Raw genomic sequence first — 26098 nt, 5'->3', positions numbered from 1 at the left:
GACATGAAAAAGTTTGAGAACCACTGATGTAGCAACATATGTTTTCCAGAAAACTGTTAGGATTTAGAGGACATTTGTAGAATCGGCCTCAGGTCTTTAAGGGTTTATGTTTATGGCTTTCATATTGCTGAAAGTGGTCAGACCATGGTTATTTATCCAACAGGGGGCGACAGACCAGCGACGAACAACGCCCACCCGACAAACAATATTGCGTCATCAGGCCTTATCCAGGAAGTAGAAAAAACAACAAATTCGGGGCCAGGGCGAAGTGTCAGAGTAGCTTAGTAGCTAGATCCATTTTCCACGCGTATTTCGACTATTTCCTAGGTTTTGTAGGTTTTGTGTTGTTGCCTCAGAGATGTCTTTGTTCGCTAAGATGTTTGGCGGAGGGGGAAAGGGAGGAAAGGGACCGAGTCCACAAGAAGCGATCCAGAAACTCCGGGAGACAGAGGAGATGCTAACCAAAAAACAGGAATTTCTAGAGAAAAAGATAGACCAGGAACTGCTCACCGCAAAGAAGAACGGCACGAAAAACAAGCGAGGTGAGATATATATGTCAAACATCCAATACTTTGCCCAACATTTGGCTATTAAAGCACCCAGTGGAACACAAGTAAGCCACTGGACAACTCTAAACTCGATCTGTCATTTAGCATCAACATGCTAGCTAGCTGCTAACTTTCACATCGAGCGACCGTGAGACTGTATCCCGTCTGAGGCTCGTTGTTTACCGGCTGTTGAAGCACCCGAGACCCCGGTGACGGTGGTCGTCGGTGTTCAGCTCACATTACACTGCACTGTTATAAGTGATCGTGTTTGATAACTTTGCGATGTGAATACAGAAACGTGATGCTGTTATCCTGTAGCCACGCGGATTTAACCGCACAGGTTATTATTTGTAACATTAAAATAGGGCTTGTTTGACTGTTTTTATACAGTCAGCTGTTATAGACGTTAATTGAGAAGTTGTTGTCACGGGGTGATCACACAATAATGAGACCAGTGTAACGTTCTGACTTAACCTGGGAAGTTTAATTATAAAAGCATGTGCTAGTTCATGGACATTGGGCATGATAAATGACCCACTGATTTACAAACAACAAAATGTTGCTGTTACATTAGTTGGAATTATTTATCGATAATAACTTTCATTGCAAAAAGTAAAACACATTGAAAAGGCCATCAGTTAGGAATTAAAAGACTTCCCCACCCCTTTTTATCTTGTATTTTGTACAACATGTGGCTTTGGTAGTGTGTATACCGTCCTAACCCATCTTGTGTACATTGCCCTAGGACTGGGTATTTCCTTCCTAAGCCTTACAAAGTTCAACAGAATGACTCATAGTCACACTAGCAGACAGCCACACATTTTCCATGATAGCCCTTTAACTATGTCATGGTCACCTGATCATGGCCTGGCAAGTTTCTATTTCCTGATGTTGTTATCAGTTCATCAATTATATATTTATTACTGCATGTCATGTGTTCATGTTATGTCACTCCACAATTGTTGGAATACAATTAAATTCCCCTAACTTTTATTCTGAACGTGTTGAGCAGGTAAAACCTCCATCTGCTGACTCCAATGTAGCCCTCCCTGTAGCTGGCCTAGCATCAAATTCACCTGGTGGCTCTGAACTGTCTCTGAACGAACAAACAAAACAAAACCCACTTTCCTGTTATAATGACGGTGACATGGAACTAGGAAGTTCCCTTTTTCCAAACTGGATGGATAAAAGTTAGGCCAGAATCATTATCACTCTGGTGTCAAACTAAAGGATTTTGCATCACACAGAATGTTCGACCAGCTCAGGTTGTCATGACAACACACTGGCCTCTCCTGTCTCAGAAAATGACTCTCTTCTTGTTCTGACTTGTCCTTTGCTGTGAGTTATTTCACCCACACTGAAGGCTAAATCCCTGTCACTGCATCTTTATTAGCTTACTAGTTTACCGGCAGTCATTTGCATCTCCCCTCAACATTCAATCAAATTGTTAATCTAATAGTCAATCTATCTGTCTAGCTACTTGTATGTCTGTCTCCCTTTAACCAGCTACAGTATCTGACTGGCTCTCTCCATGTGTCTATTCTAGGGCTAGGCGATATGACTCAATAGCTAGATTATTTAAAACTTATTATGATTAATGATTTTCTTCGGCTATATTTTTTGTACACCACCATTGTACAACGAAGTATGACACAGGGTTAGGTGGTTAATCAGACAAATAGATTTAGTCAAATTTAAACAATCTATTAGAATTTTCCTTGTCAATTCGTTGATTGTATAGGAAAAAAAACGTTCTCCTCGATTATTCGTTTATAAGTCGGTTATTGGTTCTAAATATTGGTTTCGATATATTTTTGGTTAATTGCCCAGCCCTACTATTCACCCATCCATCCGTTCATCTTGTTTGTGTGTCTGGTGTTGTTCCCCTGCAGCGGCTCTGCAGGCCTTGAAAAGAAAGAAGAGGTATGAGAAGCAGCTGAGCCAGATCGATGGAACACTGTCCACCATCGAGTTCCAGAGGGAGGCACTGGAGAATGCCAACACCAACACTGAAGTGCTTAAAAATATGGGCTTTGCTGCCAAGGCCATGAAGTCTGCCCATGAAAACATGTAAGAGGGAAAAGAGAGTTACCCATCTTTATCATGGATGCGGTTGCTTGCATGAATGATCGATTAATTTGTTGGCCAAGTGATTTATTCTGGATTGGATTGGATTTCTTTTTATCTGTCCCTCAGCTATAGACACTGCGTGAATAGTTCCTCTACATGTTGCTTCTTTGGTCTGTTACTCCTTTAGGCGCTAATTAATCGTATATTTCATTAGAGATTAGGGCTCAATGTTTTACAACCGAGATCATATGTATGTATGTGTCCCATCTCTAAGGCATTTTGACAGGATATATCAGGATAATGTCAATGTGTTACAACTAGGCCTGAAAGTATTTTTGACCCATATGCAGTAATACCACACTAATAGACAGCCTTCAGGTTGAAGGTAATTGGAATCAGTGAAATGATTGCATGAGTGTTAAATGTCCGAATTTGCTTCGCACATTTGTCATCGACTGTATAAGTCGTAAGCCGAGGCATCAGGCCCATAGGGCAGGAGCCTATCTCCTGTTTCTGTTGTGTGAGGCAGCTTGATGTACAAGTACACCCCCCCCTGGACATGACGCCAGTATGTCACAGGGACTTGCCCCCAATCCAACCCTTGATGACCCAGCCCTGTATGACCCGACCGAGGATCGAACTCCGACCTCCCAATCTCAGGGCGGACACTCTAACCGCAAGGCCACTGGTGTTGACTGGATATTATAATAATAATAATAATAATATGATTGCATTTGAAATGCGTTTCATTTATTTCTAACGATGTAACAATATTGTCGCTATCGCAATACCGTGGTAAGAAAAATGTTGCGATATCATTGTGGGCCCGCAAATAAATGTATTGACCAGCTCCTTTCTTAAAGGCGGTCGCTTTTTGCTCTATGCTGTCGCCTTCGGTAATTTCTCATAGGATTTCATGTAAAAAGGCTGTGCTTTATTAAAAAAATATTGAGGAAAGTGTAAACATTCCCTTATAACTCCACCTCGTTGTACGCATACCGCAAGTTCCTGTATCTGAGTCCAGCTCAGGACCTGTGTTGCATGTCTACCACTCTCCTAGATTGCTTCACTATAGAAAGTGTTTTAATGTACAGTAACATTAAGCTTAATTTATACTCCTGTCACGTGGTGGTGTCGTTTGCCAAGAAGAACTGATCTTCAAGCTAACAATATGTCGCATCCACGACTTGGCTTGAAAATCTGTTCTCCTTGGTTTGTTAGTAGTATAAATTAGTCTTTAACCTCCCATGCTGGTGTTCGTTTCAGGGACATTGACAAGGTCGATGACCTCATGCAGGACATAACCGAGCAACAGGAGTTGGCTCAGGAAATCTCTGATGCCATCTCAAAACCTGTGGGCTTCGGAGAGGAATTCGACGAGGTAGGAAAAGCTTTTCAGGGCTGTGTTTTAGTTTTTACAGTCATAACTTCCATAGTTATTACAACGAAAGTTGGAGGTGCCACTTGAAATGGTTTAGAAAGCTAAGAAAGTGAAACAAATCTCACTTCAGTGGAATTATCATAATCCCACACCTCATTCCTACTCCCACTTTGAATATCTGTCTAAATATTGTCCTTCGATGAGGTGACCTCCTAGCCACCGCATCAACCTCAGTTTTGAATGTGCTCATTCAGAGAGCCACAGTGAACGATGGCATGCCGGCATCCCTGGATATTGCAATAACAGATACTAGGATAAGTTGCCAGTCAATAAAGTAGGTAGAAGTATGTAGTAGTAGTCTTAAATGGGTAGTCCCAATGGCTACTGCTGAAATATTTGGACCAGATTAAAGCTAGTGAGGCTATATCTAACTTCGCCCCAAGTGTCATGTGATCAGTGAATGCAATACAAAAGAGGGTGTATGAGGATTCACCTGTTTAGCAGGTGAGTCAGCTTACCATGTTTACTGTAGTCCGTGGTTACTCACAGTTCAACCTCTGTACCACAATGTACCTCACCTCCTTTTGTAAATTATGGTGTGGTATTAACGCCCAAGATGGGTTTCTTACCTCTCCTTTACATACACTGTATAGATAGAAATTTGTATTGTATTTTAACATTTGTATGAACACAATGAAATGAAAGAAATTGAGCATGTTGGGTGAAAAGTTGAATAAAAGTTTGATTAATTACTGTAGATGTCTTATAGCTATTAATTAGACAAGGACAACAAAACATTGGCATCATAGGGTGTGCTGGTGTCTCACCCAGTTGGTATACATACTGTAGGTTCAGACCTAGTGACTGATCATCATAATGATAATAATAATACTCTTATTTAGAAAGTGCTTTTCAAAACATGGTTACAAAGTGTTTAACAATAACAAGATAAAACGACAACAGTCAATTAAAAGCAAATGGTAAGATAAAAAACAATAAAACAAAGTGAGCCAGAGATGTGGATGAAGGAGTCATGACTTAGTATGTCACATTTTATCCTGTCTTTCTTTCTTCTCTTTACTATTAGTGTCAAACAGCATAAAAGCATACTAAAGGTAGTGATAGGGAATGATTTATAAGTGGTGTGCTGTGTGGTCCTCAGGATGAGCTGTTGGCTGAGTTGGATGAGTTGGAACAGGAAGAGCTGGACAAGAACCTGCTGGAGATTGGTGGGACGGAGAATGTCCCGCTGCCCAATGTGCCTTCCACCTCCTTACCCGCCAGACCTGGTGAGAAACATTATTATTATTTAACATTTTATTCAATTCATACTGTGTAACTTTTTTAATTAAACAAAGTTATTTTTGATAGCATCTTTCACTGTTATATTCTTCACACAACTTCGAAGAAACTTATCTAAGCACAATCTTTATTCATGAGCATCTGCCCCTGACACACGTGCCAAAATGACCACCAGAAATCTATTTATTTATGTATTTTGTTTCTGAGTTGCTCAGTCGGTAGAGAACTCGCCTTTAGAACGAAAGGTCCAAGGTTTGATCCCGTGCACTGCCAACTCAGCGTATGAGTAGCATGGCACTTAGTCTCGCGTGGCCAGACTGTTGCCTCCCACAATTTTCAAATGTTTCCGGTCATACAGTCTGGGACTCGGAAGCTCTGATCATGATTAGAATATAAACCGGATGTGAAGCCTCCTCCCCACTTCCGTTTCGTCTTTACAGTCGCGCAAATTTATCCTAATATAAATACAAATCATCTAAGTATATATAGCTTGCTGCTTAGCAGAAATGGAAATTAAAAAATAAAATGTAAAGATATTTTAAAATATATTTTCGTGAACGGAAGTGCCAGTTTCCTCTATCGTATTTCAGAGTTGTAGTTCCAGACTCTATATAGCATTCAGAGATTGTGGAATAGTTGTCTGGCTACGCGAGGCTACATGGCACTTAACAGGGCTCCCTCGTAAAAGAGATCTGGTATCTCAATGGGATTTCACCACTATAAATAAAGGTTAAATAAAAAGTATTGCGGCAAGTACTGGGAGCTGATGGTAGGTGTTGCGCTCCACCTCAGCAATCCATCTCCCAGGGGTCTAGCGCATTGAAAAGGGAATAGACACCATCGCTCTCTGCTGATGCCAATTATAAGCCGCTCTTCCCTGCTACTTACTTATGTGTTGAAGTTCAAAAATAAGAGGCTTTGGCTGATTGAATTGATGCTGTCACTATCTGTCACATTTTTATGTTTTTATTATATTTATGAACTAGATTTGTGTTTGTAATTTGTAATTTAACTATGATAATTAGTACAGCCACATGTACTTGCTATTTATCCACAAGATGGATTTATTCTATAATGTGTCATTAACACTCCCTGTATTGTTCACACCCTGCCTCATGTTCTCGTCCCCAAATGAACTAATAAGCACCTCCAGGTTTTTGTCCTTATGAGGGTGGGTAAAGTGTTAGTTTTGGAGGGTCCATCAATTGTGCTTCATTTTATTATCACTTTGTGTTTCTTGTTATATGGATTGCATTGCACCATAACATACAAGTAGTTCAGACTGAACACTACGGATATTGACTCGAGAGTCAAAATGTCCAATTCATCAGGATCCAACATTACGAATGGAATTAATATGCAATCTGACAACAATGTACTGAAATCGCTCACATTACGCATTTGGCTCAATTTATACTCAATTGCACGAAGGTGAGGACATATCTTCAAGCTAACAATGTGTAGCATTGCATTGAGAGCTTGAAGATGTCTTCTTTGTGGCAAGTGAAGTGACATCATCATATGGCGGAGTAGGTATTAGGCATATTATGCAATCTGACAATTTATTGAAATAGCTCACAAACATTGTGCATTTTGTTTCCCCACAGCCAAGAAAGAGAAAGACGAGGAAGAGGACGACATGGAGGATCTACAGCGCTGGGCAATGGAGGCCATGTAGACGCGTACATCACATACAGAGAGAGAAGACATTGTGGGAATGAATGGACTTATGGGATATTGAGTGTGGTTGTTTTGTGTGTCTGAGGAGAGCTGATCATCTTGTAACACTACAAAAAGTGGCAAAAATGCTGTAGAGTTATACCTTTCCCTCCCCTTGGCAACCCAAATCCAGAGAACAGACACACCCAGTGCTCATGAGAGTATGTCATGGTTATTTTTCAAAGCTATAAATGTAGCTTGATAAAATCACTTAAAGTTTGTACCCTTGATTACAATACAACAGTAACACTCCATGGCCCAGGCGTCAGACATCAGCTATCGTGCTAGCCACAGAAATCATATTTATATATGATTGATGAACATAATATTGTGGTTTCCATGGTTTGACAATTGAATTACGGCTAGACTATTGTCTAGGTTGGCTATAGACATGTTGTTGGCTCACATCACCGAATGCCAGAAGAATTTCATGGGAATTGAAGCCCTGAAGGGCCTGTATCTGACATATACGGTATATTTACTTGTCTTTGTTGGCACTGAACTAGCTGGATGTTTCAATAATAATAATACTAATTACTCCTCACACTCTGTTTTGTTAATTTATCCTGAAAATGGGATGCCAACTGAGCATGCACAAGGTGGATAAGAAGCTATAAACACTTAAGATGTAATACAGAGTTTCCCCAAATTTATCATACTGTTTTTTTTACAGGCTTCATCCTCGTTCCCCTGCCTCCTGTGCTACTTTTGTCAGCTTCTAACCCCAAACCCCAACAAACATCCTCACCAGTGGTTGTTATTTGGTGTAAATATACCCCAAATGTTCTTTTTATTTTCTATTTTTGCTGACATCGAAGGGTTTTGTTCATGTTGTGTGACGCATGCAACAACAGGACATCATAACACAGTTCTCACACACCGCACGGCTAGTAAAAGAGATACTATATTAACCCAACCCCTGCATCCTGTTGTCTGTCTGGGTCTTTTGTTTTCTTTCATATGGATTTTTATTTTTCAATTTAAATTGTAAAAAAACAAACGTGTCACACATTAATTTCATCGAAGTTGGCGGTGGTTTATATAAGATGAAGATAGTCTACAATATCAGAGTTTTGGATTTGAGGAATTGACTTTTACTTTTTCAGAAACATGTTGTACATTTTTTACATAGAAAAACATGTAACACAAGGATGGGCAAGCATGTTTGCATTTCTATGTTTTATTTATCCAGATGAGAATATTATTTGGAAAAATCATTAAAGCTCTCAATTCTTTTACAGTGGTGGAGGCAATTTTCTTCTCGTATTTTCATCATGTGATATAATTAATGTGTAGACTATGGATTAAAATGCCAAAAATTGCATTGCATACAATAGTATTTCCTAGGCCCCGTGTTGGAAATTGTTTGGGATCTTTGTAACTTGCCCATAGCCCTAATGTGATAGACTGTCAGTTAAGCACAGTGATTACTATAATTTTTCCATAAAGCCTTATCACCCAGTACCCTGGCTCATATGAATAATATCTATCATCTATCATGTGGATACCCATTAAAATGGCTTTGTGTGTCCACTGTGTAACCAGGATGGGTGACATGGGTCCATATCTGATATGTTGGCAGGACAGCGATCATTGTCTTGTGCCTCTTCCTCTCTGCCATTACTCAACTATGACAGTCAGTTTCCATGTTATGTTTTCATATTCAAAGCAACACACAGTTGGTCACTGGCAAAGAGATCAATATCTGCAAAAAATGTTGCATGAACAACACTGGGAATGGGGACTTGAATGCGGCCCGGCGTCCAGGGTTGCCATGTAGTCTTATTATAAGCGACTTGGGGCTTATTTTTCTGTAAAGTTGCTTGTAAATAAAATATTGGTGAATGCGGTCATTTTAGGCTTGCTTCCAAAAAATATTATTTAAACCAGTGGTTCTCAAATATTTTCATGAAAATGTTTTGTGCCCAGAGGAGCATGTGTGTGTTTCATTTCATTGCAAGACTTTTTGAAAATAGCAGATCTACAGATCTGCTATTTTCAAAGTGCTCATGTTGCTACATAGTTGCTTCTTTTGCGCTTGTTTTCATAGACATCGTTGCTTATTTCTCTCGCAGAATCTGGCAACGCTGCCAGCGTCGCGTGGTACTGACGTAACGAGTTGCCAATCTTCACGCGTGCGCACTGCTCGTCCAACGCTGATGCAAGACATCTTTCGGGCTGCAGTGAGTGAGAGAGACCGTTCTGTTGGAAGGATAAAACCTAACAGATTCCAGGCCATTTCCAGTCCGCAAACATGTCAGGAGACGAAGTGAGCGAGGTAATCGTATCCGCTAATTCCTACCTTAGTCGCTGGCAATAAGATGAAATATAAGACATGATCGTTGATAGAGTGACTTTGGGCCTCCTGCCTCTCCATTGCTCCACTCCCTGGTGCCGTGTTCTCCACATGGTTACAATGAACCGTCTACCTCGAACGGCGGCTGAAAACCGTAGACTGTAGAAAACGTACACATATTTCACTCGCTAGCATCACTGCTAAATCATGTTGTTGATTCGTATTCGGTATGAGACGTCAATCTTCTGTGTCACCGACCATGGTTATTGAAAGAAACCATATCAGGCTAATTTTAAGCTAACTGTTAGCTGCCCCGGCCTTTTGATGATGTGCTCCACTGGCAGCAGTCAATGTGTTCAGAAATGTTGTCTCGTAGTGTTTCATTGTTCAGAGTGTTTGTAAAGAACGTTGACGGGTCCTCTGTCAACGTTCTAGTAGTGACTGAAGTTATTTTTTTAATGTGCAGCCAAGATTAGCCTTGGATCAAGACTGTCATGAATGTATGTGATCGATTTGATGTGATGACATTCATAGATACGGAAGTAAAAGTCAGACTCGATTAAATGCATCCATGATAGTCTTGATGCGAGGTTAAAGGGGAATGGAATACCACTCATTTTCAACATTGAACTATGTCTTTAATACACCTTAGAGCTGTTGTGTAGAAATAAGAAAAAAGTCCTCCCCTTCTATGTTGCCTAGAACTGGATAATTGATTGAGGTCATGTGATCTGTGATCAGTGACATACGCAAGGTGTAGCCAAAAGTACACCTTGCGTATGTCACTGATCACATGACCTCAATCAATTATCCAGTAATTTTCCAATAAAATGAGTGGTATTCCCCTTTAAGCCAAGATATGAACCACATAAACTAAAGCTTTAATTTACTGACGTATGTTTTTGAGCTGAAGTAACCTTGCTAAATTGTGACATACTGAGGTGCTCTATTAACATGACAACCTCGATATTAACCCGTTGCATTCCTCCTCTCCCTCTTTACTTTTAGATGATTTTCGACCCCAACATGTCCAAGAAGAAGAAGAAGAAGAAGAAGCCCTTCATGATGGATGAGGAAGGAGGAGAGGGGGTTGGAGGAGAGGGAGTCGGAGGAGAAGAGTCCAAGGAGATGGAGGTGAAGGAGGTGGAGCCAGAAGGAGGAGAAGACAAGGAGTTTGATCTAGATGAGGATGAAGGAAAGAAGAAAGGTAAAGGGATGACTTCTGGGTATTTGTCAGTGGAGAGAGGGGGCCAATGAGTCAAGGAACTTAATTTAAAGAAGGAATGGAAGCGCTCAATGCCGGGCATGCGCCATTGTTGACACACATGGATGGCAAACTGGAACCGGACGTTCGATGGAATGCATCGCAGTCAATGAGAGCCAGCTGGACCAGCTTAGGAACAAACACTATTTCTGAAGAATTATGACCGTGGTCATATAATCGGTTCAGGAATATGCATCACAGGTTGTTTTATGTTCACTGGTTTTTCGATGTGCAAACTACGTAATTTTATTGAGGCGTCTAAACAGCGGCAGGTATCGTTTAGTAGGTACCTCGGTAGTGTTGCAAGATTTGGTTGTCAGGCTGGCAATGATGGACAGTCTCGCGATAACAGCACATACTTTGGCACTGTCAGAAACATACTTTATGATCTTTAGATACCTCAATAAAATTACTGTGTGCTTATTTTTTCCTGGACCGAGTATTTTACAAAGGTCACAGTCGTTCAGTTTGTTCATAAGCTATATAAGATATACAGTTATATGCCATTGTCTTTAACCACAACCTGGCATCCCTATTTTGGGCATGTCATTATAGCCAAAAGTTTTCCAATATTAAATTAACACTGTGTGAGCTTTAAATTGCCTATTTTCGAAAAAAATCTCTAGGAGAATTGGAGCAGATGGGTGTTCATGTGAAGGTTGAGTTCTCACCATGCATAAACAACCATTGAAATAAAGTTAGAGCTTTGACTCCTGCTAGATGTGGCATTATCGACATGATGGAAAAGTTGCACAATCTGAAACTGGGGCAAGGCACTCGAAATGTCGATGTATGATGTAAATGTATGTAACGATGTCAATCCGAAAAACTGTTCATGAATCAAGCAAGTGAAATGCTTTATTGGTTCATCTCTAGAACAATCTGACGATCTGGATGACCTGAACTTCTTCAACCAGAAGAAGAAAAAGAAGAAACCGAAGAAAGTGTTTGATAATGAGATAATTGAGGAGGGAATTAAGGTCAGTTCAGTTGTGGTCTCTTTTCTGCTTCACCGGCCAAATTGGTACACCTTTAAAATCCTCAGTGTTAAATCCAAATTTGTAACTCTGTTTAAAATTCTCTTAAGAATTAAATAATCTGAGGTTTTTACTGTGTAGGTTGAAATCTGATATTACTGGGTCGGCTTAGAGTAATTCCCCTCTCTGATTGTTCTCCCACACTGAACATGTCTTTTGTTCCATATGAACACAGGAGCTGAAGATTGAAAGTGAGCAGATTATGGAGGTTATCGAGGAGGACGATCTTGATCTCATGCTTCCAGCCAAGAAGAAGAAGCCAAAAAAAGTAGACTTTGAGGAGGGAGAGTTGGAGTTGAAGGATGACGGTGAGGACCAATGACTGAAAATAAAAACATCAAATATTACTGTATCCACAAGTTTCCTAGGGCATTGTGGGCATCACTTCCTGTCGATTTGATACCTAATCAAATCGACAGGAAGTGATGCCCACAATGCCCTAGAAAACTTGTGGATAATACTGTATGTTGTACTGTAAGTCCAGTCTTGTAAATATGTTTTATAAATATGAACCAGGATATAGACAGGAGGCTCTGTGAATGCCGTCCCTCTGTCTTTTGCGGTTTAGTTGTATTGATTTTATTGTTTGTTTTTTGTGTCATCTGTATTCTTTGTTGTACTTTTATGTGGTTATGTATCTCAGTCAATTTATTTTATTTTGTAAAACACTAATGTTTTGAAAAGTGCAATATACATAAAGTTTATTATTGTTAGTACTAATATTATGTTTTTAATTTGACCACAATGAAGCCATCGAGTGGCCAATACACGTTTTAGTGTACTTGTGCGTTTTGTTGTGGCGTGTGTGTGTAATGATGTGTTGCACTCTGTGTTGGCAGCTCTTGAGGATGACGAGGGGAAAAACAATGATGGAATCTCATTTAGCGCCTCCACAGGACCAACCTGGGCTGGTACAGAGAGAGACTACTCGTATGACGAGGTAGGAGACATAACATAAACGTACACACCTGCACAAACACACAAGCTCTCACCTTCAAGTGTCTAATGTCCTCTCTTGTTTTCATTGAGAGTACACTGAGGCAATACATACTGTAGCTATCCTGATCAATATGTCAATAAACTACTGAATTGTGAATCTGTATTTATTATGATGATGACTCTGCTATTCCTCCACTCAGCTGCTCAACCGAGTCTTCAACATCATGAGGGAGAAGAACCCAGATATGGTGGCTGGAGAGAAGAGGAAGTTTGTGATGAAGCCTCCTCAGGTGGTGCGAGTGGGTACCAAGAAAACGTCCTTTGTAAACTTCACAGACATCTGCAAACTGTAAGTCACCCCCCTTCTCCTGTAAAGCCATTGAGCTTCAGCTTCTGTATCTGCGTATATTTGGTGTTTATTTATTAATACATTTTTAGTTTTCAAACTTGCCTATGATGTCTATTACAAAAAAGGAAAAAATCTGTATCGTAAAAGTACCCTGCTACAGTAGATTATCTCCTGTAGTTGGTGAATATTGAGTGGAAAGAGTACTGTAAATAGCCTATTCAAGTAAATATATGTACACTACTAAAACAAATAACAGTTGCGTACTGTGTGGTTACTGGGAAAGAGCCAATATGGCATTCTGATCATAACCATTTCAATATAAATATATATATATGCTGCCAACCAAATCCGTCTCCAATCCAGTGATGGCTCTCAAACGTTACACGATCTTTTTTTTATAAGAAAGCTTTTTCATAGATTGACTTCTTGGAAAACATAAATGAAATATCCTCCTGGTTGTCATTTTAAAAACTGGCATTTTGTGTGGTTTATTACAGTTTGCATCGTCAGCCAAAGCATCTCCTGGCTTTCCTCTTGGCTGAGTTGGGTACAAGGTAATACATGTTATTTACCATCTATCTTTAATTTAATAGGATAATTTATCCATTTAACTATATATTAAAGTCTATTCATATTTACAGTGCTGGGAGGAACAGGAAAGGAACATCTGTTCACATTTATTCTATTGCTCTTCAGCACTTTTGACCATCTTTTTGTACAATATAGACCAGATAAAATGTATTTCTAGTACTCATTTGTCTTGCCACATGCTCTTTAATCATGTTTATTTGTGTGTGGAACTTATAGATCTATTAATCGTACCAATACAACTTCAAATTGATATCTGGTTTACGTTCTTAGACTTTGACAATGATTTTCTTTTTTAACTGTTGATGTTAAGTTTGCTTACCATTTTTTCCCCTTCACCAGTGGTTCCATAGATGGAAATAACCAGCTTGTGATTAAAGGCAGATTTCAGCAGAAACAGATAGAAAATGTATTGAGAAGATATATCAGTAAGTGAGACCTATTTTTCACCATTTATTCAAAGACGTTAGGTGTCAAAAACAAATCAGGTGTCTCAGTTCTAGTTTATTACATTTTCACATTTTGGTATATAATTCTTTGTAATATGTTGTCTCGGCCAGAAATAATAAATTTAGTTTTTAAGTGGAGTTGTAAATTCAAGTAATATGTAGCGGAAGCTTGTTGCCCGTATATATCTTGCAGTGTTTGTTCTCAAATGTATTGTGTACGGTCTCATTCTTATAACTACTACTGTGAAATAAAAGACAAGTTTCCACATGTGGATAAGAAAGAAGATTTCCATTGATCTTATTCTGACATTAATTTTCCCATCACACCCCCCAACAGAGGAATATGTGACGTGTCACACTTGCCGCTCTCCAGACACCATCCTCCAAAAGGACACTCGTCTCTACTTCCTACAATGTGAGACCTGCCACTCCCGCTGCTCGGTCGCTAGCATCAAGACCGGATTCCAGGCTGTCACGGGCAAGAGGGCACAGCTCCGCGCCAAAGCCAACTAAGAGGTCACCTAACCGGGGCTGCCCTCCCTCTCTGGCTCCCCCCTCTCTCTTTGCTAGGGGAGGATGACTTGGGGCGGGGTGGCTAGACGCCCCCTTGTGATTTATAACTGGACTTTCTGTATTGGACAGGTGGAGGTTTGGCTGTTGATAGGCTATGATTCAGCCCAACCATGCAAAGAAGTGTGAGAGAGGCTAAAGTTGAGTGGTTTGGAGAATATATGAAGGGGTTAGGAGTGTTCACAGGCAGGCCCACAAACAGATGATGTGTTTTATGTTCAATTCACATTGGTGCATTCTGTGGTCTCGCTTACAAACCCAGCTCTCTCCCAGTTGCTAGTTTTTTTTCTTCTTTTTTTTCTCCATTTGCTGTTATCCTTTATTCTCCCACCTGGGAATCCTGAATTAACATTACTTGATTCCTTCATTTTCCCCCCTCTCTGTTGTACAAGCACCACATATCAAACCATTTGGATGTGTTTTGAATAAGTCATTTAAAGCCGCAAGTTTTGTCATCCCAACAGAGAGATGTAATTGCAACTGTAACACCCAGGATTTGAATTGGTTAAAATAACAACCACTGCAGATGTGCTAGTTATATTGTATTAACATGCTATACCATATAGATTGGTTAAAATAAGATTTTGTTCATCAAAATAATTTGCAGATTGTAGCTTTAAATGGAGAACCCTCTGAAAACAAAAGTGTACTCTTGCTCAGGTGAACTACAACCAGAGAGTTTATTTGCTCCATAACATCTTGGCCTTAAACGCCTGATATATACTGTGTTGCGCACTGATGTCTCACACCGAAAATTGCCTATCTACAAGCTCGCAATGTGTCGCACACGTTGTGAGCTTGTAGATGTGCTATTTTCGAGGCGAGACACTGTGGGCAACTCGGTATACCTTAGGCTTTAATGAGTCATTTGTCTTTATCAATGTTTTCTCCAGATAATGAATCCATGCTGCCTGTTCTCTGGTAGGTTAATGACCCTAGGTCCCATGAAGCGGCCCTCTACCCTAGCTCATAACGAGATACATCAGAAAGACACAAGGTTACAGTGGGGAGAGTTGTCAACTGTTGCTAGTTGCCTAAGAGAGTCTTTACAAGGGTTTATTTTCATCTAACTGATTAAGAATAAGAACTATCCAAACATGGACTCTGACAGTGAGCTAGTGTGTGAGAAATAGATAGGAAATCTGCTGTGTTAGAGTTCTTTAATGGCATTGATGAGCAATTGTTCTTTTTCTTTGGTTCCTGCAGTTTAGATCAACACATTCTACCTAGGTGGAGAGATTCGGATGCGAGACTGAAAATCAAGTGCCCAATACAAGGTTTTGTCATGTGAAACAGGTTGCCTAGCTAACGTTGACTGGGAATTCTCTCACTGAAATACACATCTTAAGCGACACGCTGCCCTTAGATATCACCTTATTGTGAACTGGCACCTCAAAGCAGATGTCCGTATTGGGTCCTTTATGTCAACTGGGATCCAGAAAACATACACCACAAGCAAGGCAGGAAATGAAGAGTTACATTTTGAAATTAAATATCCATAATTTGAATAAATTGAATACTTTGCCAAAAAATCATTACTGTCATGAAAATAACACTGTTGTGTACTATTGAAAATATCCTAAGACCTTTTCTAATCTGAAATGGATGCATATTTGTTTGAGTGGAACTCTAAATTTAACTGGGTCTTGTTGAATTGGTGATGCATATGGATGAAAAGATCTTGATAGAAATCATTTTAAACCTGGTTTTTACAAATAAAATACTCAACTTGCTCCCTATCACTGTTCTCTTTATTTCTGTACAACTCTGAATTGGTTATAAATGATACAATAATGTGTGAGAGGGAATGAGAACATCATCTAGCTGCTTCCTTGTTTCAGATTTATTACCTCATATGTAATGGCAAAACAAAACCCTTAATTGAGTTGTACAGTGGTACTGTGTCATTAATGTGTAATGAACATGGTAGCTTGAAATGTTACCACTGAGGAGAGGATCTGACATAGGAGCAGCTTGTGTTCATTCCCAGTTATTGACAGTCATCCATTTTGTGTGTGGCGGCTTACAATTTCATGGCTCCATACCCCTATGCGTCAGTGCCCCATACATGTTGTTATGGTGGCCAAGAAAGCAAAAACAATTGCTGGATTCAAACTAACTGATAATGACGCTTTTGTATTCAAAATGTAATTCAAATATATTTTTGACTGGCTTGTCATGATCACTGGCTAGCCTGGCGTATTCCATCATGGTAGCTGTTCTACCATTAAAGGGTGTGTAAGTGATATATTTTTGGTTGAAACGAATAGTTTTTTGTTAAGGCAAAGGTAGGTTGCCAATTTCACCCAACCAGGAGAGAGTACCCATTTATCAACCTCAATTTTATATTTTTCCTATTCCTATTTTGTCTACAATTTTTGGGGTTCCACTTGTTTATCCTTAATCCTGTATGAGTTCTCTCTCCAGATTGGGTGAAATTAATATCCTGACCTGAAAATTAGTTTTATTTTGTTTACTAAAGAGCTAGAGAGAGACAAGGAGACCCCTTATTATAGACCCGTTATTGAACAAACATTGATTCTATAGCAATGATTACAATCAGAATATAGAGCTATTTAACACTTATCTTAACAAAACATTACACTACCTTTAAAGATATTGTAGTGTCATCAGTACTCAACCATGTTAGCTGTAAATATGCAACAATTAATTTTATAGAAGTGAAACATTTTCATTACAGCCGGTGAAATAGTGAAACATTTTTTATTAAATGTATTTAAATAAATGTTAACATAATTATATGTTACACATGTTTACATTTAAATATATTGATATTTATTTAGTCACATAAAAAAATGTGCAGGTCACATTTTATTCCTTTGTCATAAAATACGTGCTTTTATTTTTTAAAGAGAGCGGAAGTGCACCGTGGGCCAGTGAGCAGAGTTGCCAGATTTTGCTAGAGAAACAAGCAACCATATATATGAAAACAAGCCCAGTAGAAGCGACTACAGGTCACATGAGCACTTTAAACGGCGGCTATTTAAAAATATTGAAGGAAATGTGAAAAAAAAAAACACTCTTATAAACAATATTACACAAAGCCCAAAATAAGCAACTACACTTTAGAAACAAGCCCAACGTCGCTTATAATAAGCAGACATGGCAACAATGCCAGTGAGCGGGGATGCTGACTTCCTCTTCGTTTACACTCTTTACAGCAGGCAGCAGCAGGTCGCTCGTGCGAACAAGTTGTGTTGGAGGAGACGACAACTAATTATAACCATGCCTCGTATTTACATCGGACGACTGAGCTACCATGTTCGTGAAAAAGACATCCAGAGATTTTTCGGCGGATATGGAAAGGTCGCGGAAATTGATTTAAAAAATGGGTGAGTTTTTCTTCGTTTGTGCAATTTTTGGAAAACGCGGGTTAGCTTAACGTTAGCCCGGCCATGCTAACAGTGCTAGCTGTTAGCATGCTAACAGTGCTAACTCCCCGGAAGACTCGGTATCTACGCGTTAAACTATTAGTTCATCAGAACCTCGGAATATATGTTGTAGTTTTTGAACACCCATCATTGTTGAAAACTAACTATATTATCATTCAGCGATATATATATATAGCGATATCAACTTTCCCATGCCAGTGTGGCTGGACAATGTGCATGGCCAATATGGCGCTTTGTGTTCCAATGGCGTCGTGTTGAGCCGAGCCATGCAGGCATACATAACATTACTGTGCTCCCTGCAACAACTCACGACGGGGAGTTGTTGCTAGCTTTCCTAGGGCTGTCTCAAATTTAAGTTGACAAATTATGTGAAAGACATAATTGCGATGAACGATTTAAATGTGTTTAAAAATTACAGTGAAACGTATGTGTAAAGACTTAATTTCTGTTTGCCTTTTTAGGCTTAATTGTGACAGGCCTACCTGCAACAACAACTCACGACGGTGGTTTTAACCACTTTCAAACCTGTCCTCCCTGGTAGTTAAACTACGAACGCCAGTTTGAGTTAATAAGTAATAATTGTATTTGTTTCTGCTCATCTGTAGGTACGGATTCGTGGAGTTCGAGGATAACCGAGATGCCGACGACGCCGTGTATGAGTTGAACGGGAAGGAGCTGTGCGGGGAGCGGGTGATCGTGGAGCATGCCCGTGGACCGCGACGAGACCGGGATAGCTACGGAGGAGGAGGAGGTGGTGGTGGTGGTGGTGGTGGCGGCCGCGGCCGGGACGGCGGCGGTGGGGGCTACGGTGGTGGTGGAGGAGGTGGTGATCGAGGAGGTGGTGATCGCAGTAAGTGCAGTCAATTCCTTCACACTCCCTCTCCCCCTTCCCATTGGAGACAGATACGTTCTCGACACACAACACAAATCGACACACAACACACAACTCTCAATTCTTTCTTTAGAGACGCAGTGGAGTAACCATTTTGTTGATTCTTAAATTCGCAGGTACGGCATCAAATGTTTATTTTATGCCAGTAGTGGATTAGCTCTTAAAACATGCCAAGTTTTTTCACTTGACCAGACCTGCAGTGCATGCAAATATCAGTAGTTATGCAAGGCCCGTTGCGTAATAACCTTTAGTACAGGCAGTACTCTATATTGTATGTTATGTAATGATTCTAACAGAGTGAAGTTCACCTGTGGTTTAGCAAAGTCAAGACTTGACTTTTGTATTTATTTAATTTTTTAGGTCTGACCTAACAAAAGCCCTTGTCTGAGGTCCAGCCTCTATAATAAGTGAACACTAGTGAAGCTGTCACGATTACACATCACGTTTACAATTAGTTGTCATTCAAATAATTGCGATTAACGATTTAATTGTGTTTTTGGCATTAAACATTGGAACAAATGAATACATTTTTTATTTCTCTTTGCCTTTTAGGCTTTGTAATCAAACATTCCACAGGGCAGATATGACGAATAACTTAAATATACAAAGAAATTACTGACATAATATAATAGTTTACGTAAGAAATTATATATATATATTTTAAAAAAAGCTGATCTACAAGTTTACAACGTCTCAAATTGACACGTTGTAAACTTGTAGATCTGCTATTTCTGGAAAATATTAAAAGATTTTATGAGAACCTTTCAACATGGAAACTGACAATTATGCAAAGTAATTGCGACTAATTGCGACTATCTCAAATAATTAGGTTAATTAGACTAGGCAATTATGTAATTCTTGTGACAGGCCTAAACACTAGTAGACTTTGTTTTATGTCATGGACTACAAAGCCTTATGTGATATTCGATACTTGGTCAATGCTGTATCCATTTCCTTTTTGTTTTTCCTCCTTTTTTTTGGAAGGTTAAGTTTTCATGGCCTCATCTCTTTGCGTGTTTGCCCTTGAGTATGTTTATTGCAAACACTACTCTGTCATCTCATGTAGCTTGCAGTTTCTAGTCTAGAATATTTTTTTGTCAAATGTACATGTTTTACTTAAGTTTTGATAATTATTTTACATCTATATATATATATATATTCAACATTAACAAAAGTCCTTGATGTTTCAATTTGAAAGAGTCCAGTTGCGGGCTGAGGCTGAGAGTCCATAGAGGCTAAAGATGACTGGCTAAAGATGACTGCCTGTCCCGTTTGGCCTTGGCTTTCACCTTACAATGTGTGTGTCACCTACCTTTGCCCCCTCTTGATCCTTGGCTGACCTAACCGGAAGCCATGATGACAGCAGCCTTTTGCCAATAGACCAGGGGTGATGGTGAGGATTGCCATTGGTTTCTATGTTGACAGCAAAAAAGTGCCGCAACAATAGTAAAACATCTTTTCTCACGCAAGAAATGTTAGTGGATTTTGTAAGTAAGTGAACACGGGGGGGAAAAGAAATTGAACTTGAATGACATCTGGTCATCTGGACAGATGGTACAAAAGAATTTATCTATTGCGGTTGACTCGTTTTTCTTTAATTTGACTGAACGTTGTTGTTGACAGCAACATATGTGGATGCCCCACCCTTTTCATCTGTTTTTCAGGGTTCAAAGGTCTTGCAAGAACATCACTGTCCATTTGTTAATGCAGCTAAAAGCATCACCGGTGTGTTATGCTCGAGTCAGACAAGGCTTTGTGTTGCTGGAAACAGATGCAGTGGTGTTCTTTGCAGCAGTGAACAACTTCCAAACGCTGACCTGTACAAACTTTTAAGAGCCCAAGCAGCAGCTTTGGTAGATCACTTTACTGAAGGTTTGTCTTATTGTTGAAACTGGAAACAAAAGGTCTTTTTTTTTCTCTCACAAGATCCAATCTTATTGGTCAACTTGGACTCTATCTGGCTAGTCACTGGCTCACGATTAATCAATCAGGCTGATCTTTTTGTGTCAGTTTGAGAGAGAAACAGCCTTTTTGTCTTTGTTTCCTCTCTGACAGTCTCCATTTCCTGTTGTGTTTAAAGGTAGCGGTGGTTACAGTAGCCGAAGCCGCACTGGCAGGGATAAGTACGGGCCTCCGGTTCGTACAGAGTACCGGCTCATTGTGGAGAACCTATCAAGCCGCTGCAGCTGGCAGGACCTGAAGGTGAGCATGTTGGACAAGAGTCATTTGAATGACCATGTACAGTAGCTTATACAGCAGTGGTGTGCCTTGGATGTTTTCATTCAGCCATCAACTCTACAGCTTGCCTCACTAATTGGCATACCCTCAACCAGAGAGAAGGGGGGGGGCTAATTAATTAAATGGGCTGGTGTAGTGTTGGGCTGGAATGAAAACCTGCATATTTAAGCTCCATTGCACATGATTGGACACCATTATAATAAGTCTCTGGGAGTTTGGTGCAGTGCATAACCACATTCTGTAACATGGGAAGTCGGGAACCCACTTGACAACATTATGGTACGATGAGACTGTAAAATAGACAGACAACTGTCTATTGTACTGTATGATACAATGACGATATGCATAATGTGATAAGACATTTTACCCATTAAGACCTGAGGCCGATTCTGCAAATGCTTTTCTAAATCGGTAGTTCTCACCCAAAATGTTCAGAAATAGCAGATGCACAAGCATGAAGTGACACACTATTTTTTGAATAGCCAATGCAATAAATTGAGAGTAAGGAGGAATGCATTTGAATTGTTACATTCTTAAAGGATCAAATTTGGTGTGCCTAATGGCACAGCTAGTTAATGCACCAACCGCTCATCAGTCATTCTACGAAAGTAATACTCACTACTAGACAATTTCAAGGAATTGCAAAGTGTCAATATTTTCACTTTTGCCTCAAGTTTAATCTAATGCATTACCATGGCCAGAACAAAATAATTCTGCTCTAAAGTGTTTGGTCTTCCATTTTGTCATTTCAAATGTTAAAATCTTGTCACCTTTCTCATCCTTACCCAGTTTGCATGCCTGAATTGTGAATTTGTGCCAATGTAGCTGCTCGCTTTGCTGCACCATGACCTTTGTAAATTATAACTGCGGGAATGTGTGGGGGGGGGGGTTGGGCAGTATATTTATGGATGGTGTCAGATACGTATGTACCAGAGATAGGGTAGCAAGTGGTAGATTAAGCATCACTAATCTGCTGATAGATTGTTTAGCAGAAGTATTTTTCTTCATTATTCTTTATTCAGACCCATGTACGCCATGGTGAGAACAATTCTGAATAGAGGTGGTAGATATTGTTTTTTGTTTTCAAATCCAAGTTATCATATTTAACTTTATTTAGTTCTTGGCGTGGTCATATTTTTTAATTTGGTCTTCATGTTGGCATGTAAACCAACCAAATCTTATGCCATTCCAGGACTTCATGCGCCAGGCAGGAGAGGTGACTTACGCAGACGCCCATAAGGAGCGCACCAACGAGGGCGTTATCGAGTTCCGCTCCCAATCGGACTTGAAGCGGGCCATTGACAAGCTGGACGGCACAGACATCAATGGTAGAAAAATACGTCTGGTGGAAGACAAGTCTCGCCGACGGAGATCATACTCCGGCAGCCGATCCAGGTGAGTTGAAAGCCTCCAGTGGAAGATTCCCCTCTACATGTTAAACATAGTTTCTGTGTGCTGGTCATATACAGCTAAATATAAGAACACACGCAACAATAATGCGATAGTCTAACGGTAAGAGAAGTATAAAATCAGTGGGTGGCTGATAAATAAATCTACTTAAAATTGAGATTATAACAGACATAAAGAACACTTAGGGCTCAGGGCCTCCAAAAGTCATATACTGCTCTATTCTTAACTCTTGTCAGCTAACACCTGAAAATGTTTTTATTAATTTCCTTGCTCATTGTTTCCTTTTTCCCCATCTGTCCTCCGCAGGTCTCGAAGCCGCCGTCACTCCCGCAGCAGGAGCCGTCGGAGCAGGAGCTCCAGGAGCCGTTCCAGATCCCGCTCCAGGTGAGATTAGGATTGATTTGTATACGCAAGTAAACGTAAAGAATCATAATTCACACCATCATGTGAATTATTTGAACATTTCTCTCCTAAAGCCACGGTTTTAATTACATATTTATACAACTATTCCTTGCAGATCTCGTTCCCGTAGCAACAAGAGGAGTCGTCGTTCCCGCTCCAGGTCTGGAAGGAAGTCTCACTCCAAGTCCCCCGAAAGCAAGTCTCGCTCCCGCAAGTCTCATTCTCGTTCCCGCAGCCACAAATCCCGTTCCCGCTCTGGAGAGCGCAAGTCAAAGTCACGTTCAAAGAGCCGCTCCAAGGTGAAGTCTGAGCGTGATTCCCGCAGCCGCTCCAAGGTGAAGTCTGAGCGTGATTCCCGCAGCCGTTCCAAGGAGAAGTCTGCTGATAAGAAGTCACGTAGCCGCTCGCCAAAGAAGTCACGTAGCCGCTCGCCAAAGAAGGCTACGAAGTCACGTAGCCGCTCGCCAAAGAAGTCACGTAGCCGCTCACCGTCTCCGGTGGAGAACGGCAAGGACGAGCGTGAAGCCAGGTCCGCTTCCCGCTCCCCTTCCCCTCAGAAAGCTAAGGACCAACACGTCACATCTGTTGAGAAACGTTCTGCCTCGCGCTCCAAGTCCCGCTCCCGGTCTCGCTCACGGTCTAGATCAGCCTCTCATGATTAGGCTGTTTCAGCTGCTGATAATTGTTTAGTTTTTCCTTGATTACTATGCTTATTTGTAACAGGCAGTGTTTTGATGAATTGATCATGCTTCCTGAGTTGTCCTATCTGTTCCTCCCACAAGTGTGCACTTGCTTCAACATGTTAAGATTTGCATTTCCTAGATTATATAATACCAATGATTGGCATACATGGCATATGCTAGTGGGTATGTATGGGTTAGTTATCATTTCTTTATTCTCCTGTCCATTAGTATGTCCTAGGATTTGTAGTCATTGTGTTTTTGATTCAGGCTCAAGTGCATGCTTGTAGGAAAAAAATAGATATGGAATTGGGTTTTGTTTTTACCATTTTTTTTCCCTTTTCTCCATGCCTTAATGGGTGCATTCCTGTTGTACCATTCGTAATCTTGTCACTCTAAACTGCATAACCCGAATGCTAAATAACATACTAAACTGCATACTAGAAGGCACAAGGAAGGTTGGAACTTCATTTTCGTTGGTCAACAAGTGGTGCAAAGATCCCAATTTCTTTTTTTTAAATCTTGTACATAGAGCTTACGTGATGGCTTTGTCCATTTCCTCCTTTGCTCCGCCTGAGTCTTATGTTTTGTCAGGTGCCTGCAGTGAGTAGTCTATTTAAAAATGTCCCCACTATTTCATAATTACTTGCAGGATTTAAATTTTCTAGAGATGCCTCGTTTCATGCCATTTAAACTATCTTCAGTGTCTGATTTTTCAGTGATGTGTATTATCTTCTGATAGCGAGGGTTTGACAATCCATAGCCCCCCCCCCCCCCCCCCTCTTTGTTTTCATTTTTTGTGAATCAAAAATATGTTCAAATCAATAGGCATAATGTGCAAAGAATTATGTTCCAAGTGCGACAGTGGCTCAGTATATAGAGTGGCTGCTTGGGTAGCCGAAGGTTCCCAGATCGATCCTCTGCTCCTCCTGGCGTAGTGTCCAAGTGTCCTGAGCAAGACACTTGAACCCCAGATGCTGTTCAATAGTTGCCATCCATCTTCATCCACTTTTTGGGTCACTGAGGTAACAGTTAAAGCAGAGAATCCCAGGCCACATTACCTCTTCTAACTGGGGGATCCCGAGGTGTTAAAAGGCCAGCATGTCGATCTAACCCCCCACCCCATCTGTTCCTTGGTCTGCCCCCTGGCCTCCCAGCTCGATGATAGTTGCCCAGGTATGTGGCCATGTTAGGATATTATTGGCAAATATGACAACCACCACCGTGTAATGTGATTTCTCTATAAATTTGATCTTTCTGTGGTCAAAGAAACGTGTCCATTTTTATTGTACATTTAATTAAAGTTCTTAATGAAAACATTAACTTTGTGGTGTTGCCTTCCTTACTGAACGATTGACACTTCTAGACTGCAGTAACACCGCGACCTATATCTTTCTAATTATATAATAAATGGTTTAACATTAAGGGCTGGGCATTTCTGGAGAAATGAACAGCAGCAATATAGTGTGTGTGTGTGGGGGGGGGGGTTCCAAATGAAAACATAGCTTTTATTTTTAGTATAATATAGACTCCCAAGAACCCCATTGACTGTCTACTATGAATCGACTCTCCATTGTATTTTTATGGTCTTAATCGACCATTGTGGGGCGAATTCAATGCAAGTCTTTGAATGTTATATTGTTTGAGCATAGGCTGTAGTGTAGACGCATGCGCTGTTGGAGATCCGGAGCCGCAGGAGACCGAGCTGGTAAGCCAAATTCAGTTCCTGAATTGATCAGTATAAGCAATAATGCATTTATTTATTTAGTATAATTATCATCCGCTAATCGGTACAGACATCCGTCAAGTGTAAGAATTTCCCATGGTATGGTGTCTCAGTTTTTCTTTGGTTCGCAAATTAGGCTATAGCGCATGGCATGCACTTGTGAATATAATAACAGCAGTAGGCTACCCTATGTTGGTTTAATAAATATCAAATGTTGGCGCTTTTAATTGACATGGTTTAATAAATAGTTGACAATAATGACTTACGTCGTCGGTTTGATTATGATACCCTGAAGGTCTGCGATGTTTTAGGGTTCATTCATTCGTGATCTTGCCAGAATGGATTGCAGGGTTCTTTTTTCTTTCTCTTTTTTTTTTTGGTAAATGGGATTTTCACAGGAATTGAGACCCTGTGCTTTTACTCATTTTTGCTTCAAGGTTTTCTGATCCTCCGCCATTTTAACGGAATTGGTTGGCTTTTGGTGGAATTGATAGCATAATTATGTAAACATTGCAAAGGCTGTGTCACTACTAGCCATTTATTAAAAAACAGCATCGAAAACCATTTCGAAAAGTCACCCAGGGTCAGTCAGTAGTCAGTAGGATTCTGTTTTCCCTTTTTAATGATAGGTTACTTGATTGAATAACACTGATATTTGTGTCATATTTTGAGTTTGATATAATAATCGATATTTCCAACTTGAAAGGACAACAACAATGTTTGTTTTAGAAACGCGTTGGGACAGAATTAAGTACCACAGGAGCATGGGGGTCTTTGAGACATAAAATAAGTCTGGTTCAATAGATTGTAAAGGTGCAGTGGTGG

At 40.2% G+C, this 26098-nt stretch overlaps 3 protein-coding genes across 6 annotated transcripts; all 3 read left to right on the top strand.

Annotated features, from left to right (window-relative positions):
- Positions 1-233: 233 nt before the first annotated feature.
- Positions 234-8263, top strand: LOC308096189 (charged multivesicular body protein 4b). Its single transcript, XM_080443521.1, has 5 exons — positions 234-542; positions 2441-2618; positions 3885-3999; positions 5162-5288; positions 6909-8263. Exons 1-5 carry the CDS (start codon positions 359-361, stop codon positions 6977-6979), a joined length of 675 nt encoding a protein of 224 aa, XP_080299647.1. The 5' UTR covers positions 234-358; the 3' UTR covers positions 6980-8263.
- Positions 8264-9151: 888 nt separating this feature from the next.
- LOC308096184 (eukaryotic translation initiation factor 2 subunit 2-like) lies at positions 9152-16251 on the top strand. 2 transcript variants are annotated; one of them, XM_080443515.1, is made up of 9 exons: positions 9152-9289; positions 10325-10523; positions 11457-11560; positions 11793-11925; positions 12457-12557; positions 12757-12905; positions 13403-13459; positions 13836-13921; positions 14280-16251. In XM_080443515.1, exons 1-9 carry the CDS (start codon positions 9275-9277, stop codon positions 14453-14455), a joined length of 1020 nt encoding a protein of 339 aa, XP_080299641.1. In that variant the 5' UTR covers positions 9152-9274; the 3' UTR covers positions 14456-16251. The 2 variants fall into 2 exon arrangements, with proteins under 2 accessions (XP_080299641.1, XP_080299640.1); XM_080443514.1 differs by having other exon boundaries at positions 9155-9298.
- Positions 16252-17690: 1439 nt separating this feature from the next.
- On the top strand, positions 17691-24868 carry srsf6a (serine and arginine rich splicing factor 6a). Of its 3 annotated transcripts, XM_080443509.1 has the most exons (7): positions 17691-17865; positions 18531-18775; positions 20898-21019; positions 22248-22450; positions 22772-22849; positions 22983-23307; positions 23341-24868. In XM_080443509.1, exons 1-7 carry the CDS (start codon positions 17759-17761, stop codon positions 23527-23529), a joined length of 1269 nt encoding a protein of 422 aa, XP_080299635.1. In that variant the 5' UTR covers positions 17691-17758; the 3' UTR covers positions 23530-24868. The 3 variants fall into 3 exon arrangements, with proteins under 3 accessions (XP_080299635.1, XP_080299634.1, XP_080299633.1); XM_080443508.1 differs by having other exon boundaries at positions 18531-18766; positions 22983-24868; XM_080443507.1 differs by having other exon boundaries at positions 22983-24868.
- The last annotated feature ends 1230 nt before the right edge of the window (positions 24869-26098 follow it).

The sequence above is a fragment of the Gymnoscopelus braueri genome (genome assembly GCF_963280865.1).
Source record: "Gymnoscopelus braueri genome assembly, chromosome: 12".
NCBI classification, from domain to species: Eukaryota; Metazoa; Chordata; class Actinopteri; order Myctophiformes; family Myctophidae; genus Gymnoscopelus; species Gymnoscopelus braueri.
This window is presented reverse-complemented; position numbering and strand designations above follow the sequence as displayed.

Excerpts from the sequence above, each read along its gene's own strand:
- LOC308096184 (XM_080443514.1), top strand. The coding sequence starts at position 9,275 with ATGTCAGGAGACGAAGTGAGCGAG. Across the intron at positions 11,926-12,456 it reads GTTGGAGTTGAAGGATGACG|CTCTTGAGGATGACGAGGGG; the intron begins GTGAGGACCAAT and ends CTGTGTTGGCAG. Across the intron at positions 12,906-13,402 it reads TTCACAGACATCTGCAAACT|TTTGCATCGTCAGCCAAAGC; the intron begins GTAAGTCACCCC and ends GGTTTATTACAG.
- LOC308096189 (XM_080443521.1), top strand. The coding sequence starts at position 359 with ATGTCTTTGTTCGCTAAGATGTTTGGCGGAGGGGGAAAGGGAGGAAAG. Across the intron at positions 543-2,440 it reads CGGCACGAAAAACAAGCGAG|CGGCTCTGCAGGCCTTGAAA; the intron begins GTGAGATATATA and ends GTTCCCCTGCAG. Across the intron at positions 4,000-5,161 it reads TCGGAGAGGAATTCGACGAG|GATGAGCTGTTGGCTGAGTT; the intron begins GTAGGAAAAGCT and ends TGTGGTCCTCAG.
- srsf6a (XM_080443507.1), top strand. The coding sequence starts at position 17,759 with ATGCCTCGTATTTACATCGGACGACTGAGCTACCATGTTCGTGAAAAA. Across the intron at positions 18,776-20,897 it reads TCGAGGAGGTGGTGATCGCA|GTAGCGGTGGTTACAGTAGC; the intron begins GTAAGTGCAGTC and ends TTGTGTTTAAAG. Across the intron at positions 22,451-22,771 it reads TACTCCGGCAGCCGATCCAG|GTCTCGAAGCCGCCGTCACT; the intron begins GTGAGTTGAAAG and ends TGTCCTCCGCAG.